At 37.3% G+C, this 7,358-nt stretch overlaps 1 protein-coding gene across 1 annotated transcript in view; it reads left to right on the top strand.

The window, feature by feature from the left end:
* Window positions 1-213: 213 nt before the first annotated feature.
* The window catches only part of LOC149147970 (uncharacterized), a 47,685-nt gene continuing 40,540 nt past the window's right edge, over window positions 214-7,358 (top strand). Inside the window, exon 1 of the mRNA XM_089442027.1 lies at window positions 214-501. Coding sequence (XP_089298153.1) covers window positions 214-501 — 288 coding nt within the window. The remainder of the gene's footprint in view (window positions 502-7,358) is intronic.

Genomic DNA, 7,358 nt, shown 5'->3' with positions numbered 1-7,358 from the left:
ACAGTTTTTCCAAAATTAATGTCCATGTGTTCATCTAATTTCGTGAATTCATATGGGCCGTAATCCTCTCAGTTTTGTTAAACCCCAGTGAATTTATCACGGTTGGGAGAAATTAGATTAGGATATTGGGAGCCCGTATTAACCCTAGCTTCTCTGTTCCACACTCTTTTCTCCTTTTTGTCTGCATTTCGATCCCTTTGCCCTGCTGCGGAAATGTTCAAAAACATGTTACTAGAGTACGCCCAGAAGAATTCTTTGCTTTTGCCAGTTTACACCACCGTAAATGAAGGCCAAGACCATCTTCCTGAGTTCAAGTGCAGTGTGACAGTGAACGACGCACGATATGATTCGCCCCCAGGATTTAAATATAAGAAGGAAGCAGAGAATGCCGCCGGATGTGATTCGCCTCCAGGATTTAAATATAAGAAGGAAGCAGAGAACGCCGCCGCTCAGGTAGCGGTTGAAGATTTGCATAAGCTGGGGTTGGATATCCACTTTAAAGTAAGATTGACTTCCACCCAAATGCCTAAAATGTTTTCTAGGGCCATGGAATATGCTGTATTTGATTTATGCGATTTCCTTCTATTTTTCTCCGAAAACACTGCGACAGAAGTTTGAGACTGTATCCAGCTTGTTGCTGTGTAGTATATTAACGAATATGTCTTAAATCATTACCCAGTAACCCAATCAACGTTGAGTTTGATTGTGTTCAACTTGGGTTAGGTATACAAACACCTGAACAAAATCACTATAAGGAGAGCTTAAAGCCATTCATTAAATTTCTATTGGTCGATCTATTTTTGATGGAAGATGCATGGAATATTTTATTGATTATATTATTGATTTTATTTCTTGTTCATCCAAGGGTCAACCACAAAGTTAATAGCTTGGTAATAGTTAACTTTATAGTTATCCAAGAAAATTGACCATCTATTGGACAAAGGTTTTTAAAGTAAATTTTGGTTTTTCATTGTGTAAATATTATAAGTTTTGGAGTTTTTAATTGTGGCTTAATAATTTTTTTTAATTGTAATATTTTGTTATTTAAAATATCTTTTTTTTTTTTATTATATATATATATATATATATACATATACATTCACCATCATTTCTAAAAATTTACAATTTAAATTTGTGATTTCAACAAATCTCTTCAAATTCTCAACAAATTAAACTAAAAAATATATCTACAAAATATTCAAAAATTCCCCCAAAATTTTTAACAAATTTAATTAAAAATATGAAAAAACTTGTAACAAACAAACTATGACAATAATTTCATTTCAATGGGCACAAACAGAAAAGGAGATATTTTTGAATGCTATTGAATTAGAGGAATAAATAATTGTTGTGAAAGACGATAGGGACCGAAATGTTAATTGGGTTAAAATATATTACACATAAACGTAATGCGGAATTCTATCTCTCGCTCCTTTGCACGGTTGGTATATGGCTTTACATGTACATCCCTTCATTTCATTATCTATAAACTTACTCCCTCTATCCCTATTCCTTTTACAAAGTCGTCCAAATTTGTCGCCATCTATCCATATTCCTTTTACAAAACCACCTACCATCGAAGTATCTTCCTCCAAATTCATCGCCAGATTGGCACTCTTCGTAGTTCCTTTGCCATAAAAAAGCTAAACCAAACCAAATCCAAATGTGTCTTGACGCAATTTGGGGGGGGAGGAGGGGGGCTTAACCTCTCGGAAGAAGAGCACGGGCCAGAGCCTCCAACTCTTCGCTATTTTCTCTCGTTTTGTCAAGATTTCTGTATCTTTAGAGGACCTCCATTTGTGGCGAGGAATTATCATTCAGAGACACGGAAAATTCACAGTCCATGGAATTAGCGAAACCACAGGCGTTCTCCTGCTTCACACTAAGGACTCGAGGGTTATATGGCTGGGGGATCATATGGTAGCATGCAGGGAGCTGATGTGGATGTTGCCTATACGATGAAGCAGACATGACATGATAAATTGCGGAGGCCGATGCTGATCCGGATGACACATGGCTCACGAGCTGTGCTTGCATTAATGCCAACCCCACCTGCAAACTTGCAGCCTGTAATACATTGATGACACATATCTTGAGTCCTGAGACACCTTCAGGACCGATTTCTAAAAATATAAAGAACAAAAAATGCATCTGCAAGAAAATTTTGCAAATATAAAAAACAAAAAATGCATGTGCAGACGCTATCGACATGTACACATTGTATAAACTTTCTCAAAAAGCAGTGAACATTTAAGTTACCTATTGCTGCATGGCGTAAATGTGTGCAACGAAACCATAGACAAGATGTCGGAATCGTGCCTCTTCCATTATTTTCATACCAAACTTGTATAGAGGGCAGGAATGACCGAGGTGACAAAAAATTCCTCTGTGCAGATCCATAATTAGTTCCTCGTCCGTATTGGCACGCAGGTCTATGGTCATTGACATTGTCTGTATTTGGATGCAGGGATATGGTCATTGGCATACCATGTTTATTTATGGTGGAAGGGATGACGGCGATGTCACATCGACCGGAGAATCAGCTAGAGAATGGCGATCGGGAATCTCAAAAAGTAGCATTATAGACTACTCCCTTCTCAAATTTGACTGTTTTTGCTACCAGTATTTACAATTTTAACAAAAAAATTTGACGATTTTGTAAATTTCTTACCTATATATAATGGTCAAATCACCCATTGACAGGTAATTTGCCCGTCAAATTCATTTTGTACCTCAATAGACAATGCCAACTCCAAAGTGTAATGAAGGCATCATAAATGAGACGTGTAACATCACTGGAGTACCTTTTCCTGGAAAAGGACTTATCGTGACATTCACCATACATGATAAAGTATGAATAATATAATTTAGTAGACGTAGGAATTTTATAATAATTAAAAGTGAGACGTACAAACCCATCATTATGTATTCTCATTGTCCGTATTTAGCAAAGGCTTCAAATTTGTTTAGAAAATAAGAGATGCAACATGGGAGCCTCCTTCCAACTAGATACACGTTAAGCAACAATAAATGGTCCTAACGAGAAGGAGCTAGACAATATGCAATGTCTGTAGTAGGAGTAAACATGTCATGTAGATAACATGCAAGTTGGAGGTGGCCATTGATGGCATCAAGCAAAATGATAGTGTATGAAGGAAGATTGTTATAACCCTTAACACATTTTCTTTCTATGGATAAGAGGAAGTTATTGTTGCAGAACCAGCACCAAAGGTGCCATCGCAATTGGAAACTTTCCCTCTGTGTAGTTTATGCACATATGGAGGAAGGACCAACCCACCTTGATCTAACTCCTCCTTCCTCTAAGTACTCAAATTTAGGTGATTCTAAAGAAGGTATCTATGCAAATTAAATTTATTTGGGTTTAAGCAAGCTTTACAAAATATTTCATGATGTTTTTCTTCTAAGATACTCACTCAACACTGCACTCACCCATTTCAAACAGTGTTTCCAAAACGTGACGAAGAAAGAAAAATCATATTTGAGCCTAAAGCAGTCACAGAAACAAGAACTCGACAGCTACATATTCGATTAATTTTAGAGTATCTCGTTAAGTGGAAGAAATTACCTGTTGAAGATTCTGCATGGGAGGATGAGAATTTTATACATAAGATTCCAGATCTTTTGAAGCATTGAGGACAACAATTTTTTAAAGGAGAGAAGCATTTTAGTGGAATCCTTATTGTTATTGTTGTGCCCATGTATCACCCACGTTGTTATTGTTGTGCCCCATAGAATCCCATCATTTTTATTGTTGTACCCTTAATTATTATTAATATGTAGGCTTTGATTATATTGTGACCCCTTAGACTACTATATATACAAAGGAAGTCTTATCATTTGTATCATCAAGAATTTTTCATCTATGTAATGTAAATGAGGTTTCCCCCTAAAAAATGATATGTTTAAGTCATTGATCTATCTTTTATTCTATTTTGTGAGTTGGTTGCATAGCACAATGAGCTCGTATTTCCCATACTTTCAAGAAAACATGGTCACCAACTCTAAATTCTTTGTTTATATTATTCTTATCTACATATATTTTCTTCCTATCTTAGGAAACCTTTAAGTTCTATTTGATTTTCACCATTTTCTCTTCCATTTCTTTGAGAAAACCTAGCCCAACAATGGCCCCATCAACTGAATGACTCAACTCTAAATTCTTTGTTTATATTGTTCTTATCTACATATATTTTCTTCCTATCCTAGGAAACCTTTAAGTTCTATTTGATTTTCACCATTTTCTCTACCATTTCTTTGAGAAAACCTAGCCCAACAATGGCCCCATCAACTGAATGACCCGACTCATAGGTGCATTTCATTTTCTATCATACAAGGCCTTTAATGGACTCATCTTCAAAGATCATTGACACCCATTGTTATATGCAATCTCCACCAAGTTCAAATACTCCTACCACTTTCATGGTTTATTCATCAAATAAATCCTCAACATATCTTCAATCATCTAATTAAGTCTCTCCATTTACCCATCTCAGGTTGGATAATATGTTGTACTACAATTCAAATTTGTTCAAAATTCCTTGAATAAACCTATCCAAAAGTTTGATGTAAATTTGGGATCCTTGTCCAAAATAGTTCCCTAGGGATACCATGCAGCCTTGCAATTTCCTTCATATATATTTCAACAATATTTATTGTCTTGTACGTTGATTTCATTATAATAAAATGGGAAACTTTAGTGAGCTTATCCTCCACTAGCATGATAGAATCATGTTGCCTCATATTCGTGGGAAAATTTGTAATAAAATTAATAGAAACAATTCCCCTTTCAACTCAAGAATGGCTATTAGCTATAGAAATCTAGCTATATTTCTATGTTCAAACTTAAATTTGTGGCATTCTAAAACCTAGAAATATAATCAACTATCCAAAAATATTAACCTTTAATAGAAACAATTCAAATTTGTTCAAAATTCCTTGAATAAACCTATCCAAAAGTTTGATGTAAATTTGGGATCCCTGTCCAAAATAATTCCCTAGGGACACCATGTAGCCTTGCAATTTTCTTCATATATATTTCAACCATGTAGCCTTGCAATTTCCTTCATATATATTTCAGGTGATTTGGGTGTCCCATGGTTTGCCTCTTCGCCATCAAAGATGACCCATTGTTTAAACAACTCTTCAAACTTCTTGCTGTGAGGGAACTTGTGTTGATCCATCGGTAAACTCAAGTTCTCTTCATTGGCACTGTATCCCTGAGTGTAAGCTTCTATTTTGGGAATTAAATGTTCCAGCCCATCATTCGGTCTAATGTAGTTCACAGGAACTTCTGTATATGCTTGCATTCAATTGACATCACTTGCTTGATTTCATCTTCTTGTTGGTTGGCACTTCACTTGAACTTTGTCGAAATTGCTTCAATGGGCTGAAAGTCATCAGGTGAGTTGAAAACAGGTAAGTGAAGATTAGTCATCATTCTATTAATTCTTTCCCAGGTTTTCTGACATGCCGACCACTCTTCATCCATGATCAGGGTTGGTTCTTCTGTTAAAGCAACCCAATACTTTGTGGCTGCACACATCCTATTCAGGTTATCCTCATGCAATTGAAGAATGTCGTGATCCTCTCCTTTAGCCTTTTCAATTTCTGCAATAAAATCGGTCTAGTTCAACACTCTGGCCCCTGTTTCCTTCCATTGGAGTATCTCTTTGTGCTCAAATGACAACTGAAGTGTTCCCTCCTGGAAATCTACATTTTTTGCAAAAATATATTGACATTTTCTGTACTTCTGATGTTCCTCCAGTAGATATTCTACAAAATTGGCAGCGTCTATAGCTCCCTTATAATATTGTACTTGGTTTTGGACTGATGCTGCATATTCCGATTCCTTTTCCTGCTTCTTTGCTTTGTCTAATGAGGCATGAGAGATGTCAAGACCAGCTGAAACAAGCTTAGTCATTTTGGGTCTTTTAGCATCAAATAAAACTTCTCCTGAAGTGCAGAGTATGCCGCTGTTTATGGTTATTTTCCCTATTGTTTGTGTCCTCCTGACTATGGATTGTCCCTTGCGATCATAAGCAATAAACTCAACATATGCAACTACATCAGCTGATTGGGGGATTGGTTGCTCTCCCCATTACAAAATGTTTTCCAGGTTTCCTGTTGTATGAAGATGTTCCATCACTAGCACTTGTTCTTTATCCATTGCTTGGACCTCTTTTAAAATTGCTTCCTGGGTGAAGGTTTGCTTGTTGGTAGAGACCTTCAGTTCTCCTTGTTGACTGAGGTTTGTGAAAAATCGGAAACCCAATTCCCTACTGCAGTGACGATTAGATTTCTCCTACTTGTTAATTTCTGAATCAAGTTATTTACAGTGTTACACAGTAAGCATCGAAATAAAATCTACTGCAGTTTTCACAACATAAAATACCGCGGAAACAAGTACTGAGCAAGAAGGAAATAGCACACACACAATTGATTCCATTGTTTTTGGACAATGTCCCTGGAAAAACCCAATGTGGGAAAACCAGTGCAGCAGCTGAGGGTTTTAATTATTATGCAGAAGTTTTTGAATACAGTCTTTGGATGCCTTACTGGCTATCTGATACAGAGAATTTGACTGGCAGAGAATTAGTGAGAAATACCTCACACTATCACTGGAGATCCAACATCGATCCAGCCACTGAATTGCTAGCCCCAAGCTGCCTTTGTGCAGTCACTGCGCTGCTCTGCGTCACAACTAATAGGGACTGCGTCACTCCCTCTGTCTGATCGATCTGTTGGCTGGATCAGTGTTGCACGAAACATCCCCCCCAAGGATCCAAACTGGGACCTGCGACCCATATGGATCCGTTGGGGATACATCGTCGGGTCCGCGGTTCGGAATTTTGAAACCGCAGATCGGATCGGCGAAGACGGTTCTTGGAAATTCGGAACCGTGCCAGCCCGAACTGTGGATCTGATGACGGAGCCTCCTTGGATCCACGGCGGATAGGTCATAGATCCCAAGCAGATCCGAAGGGAGACAGGCGGTTCCACAAGGTTTCACAGGGTTCTAATGTTAAATTTTTAACATTACCATGAAATGACTCAGGATGTTTGAGAGTGGTTTCAGCCTCATTGGACTTCATATGGAGAAAATAGAATCTCATATACTATTCAAAATTCAACAAACTTAATAGTTTTCAGGAATTCAGGATCAATGGGATTGTAGCATTTCATTAGATTATATCATGTATGAAGGTATGCGATTAGCATGTAATCAAGAGCACCAAGCCCTATATGTACCCTAGTGTTGGTGGTCTTAATTGTTGAACTCCTTTGTCACGCCCTTAGCAAAAAATTACCTTTCAATCAAGTCAAAATCATCGATCAAG

The sequence above is a fragment of the Pinus tabuliformis genome, chromosome 9 (assembly GCF_031772625.1).
Source record: "Pinus tabuliformis cultivar Carrire ecotype Pingquan chromosome 9, CPIR1, whole genome shotgun sequence".
NCBI lineage: Eukaryota > Viridiplantae > Streptophyta > Pinopsida > Pinales > Pinaceae > Pinus > Pinus tabuliformis.
The sequence above is the reverse complement of the archived record's forward strand: the minus strand, read 5'-3'. Positions and strand labels throughout refer to the sequence as shown.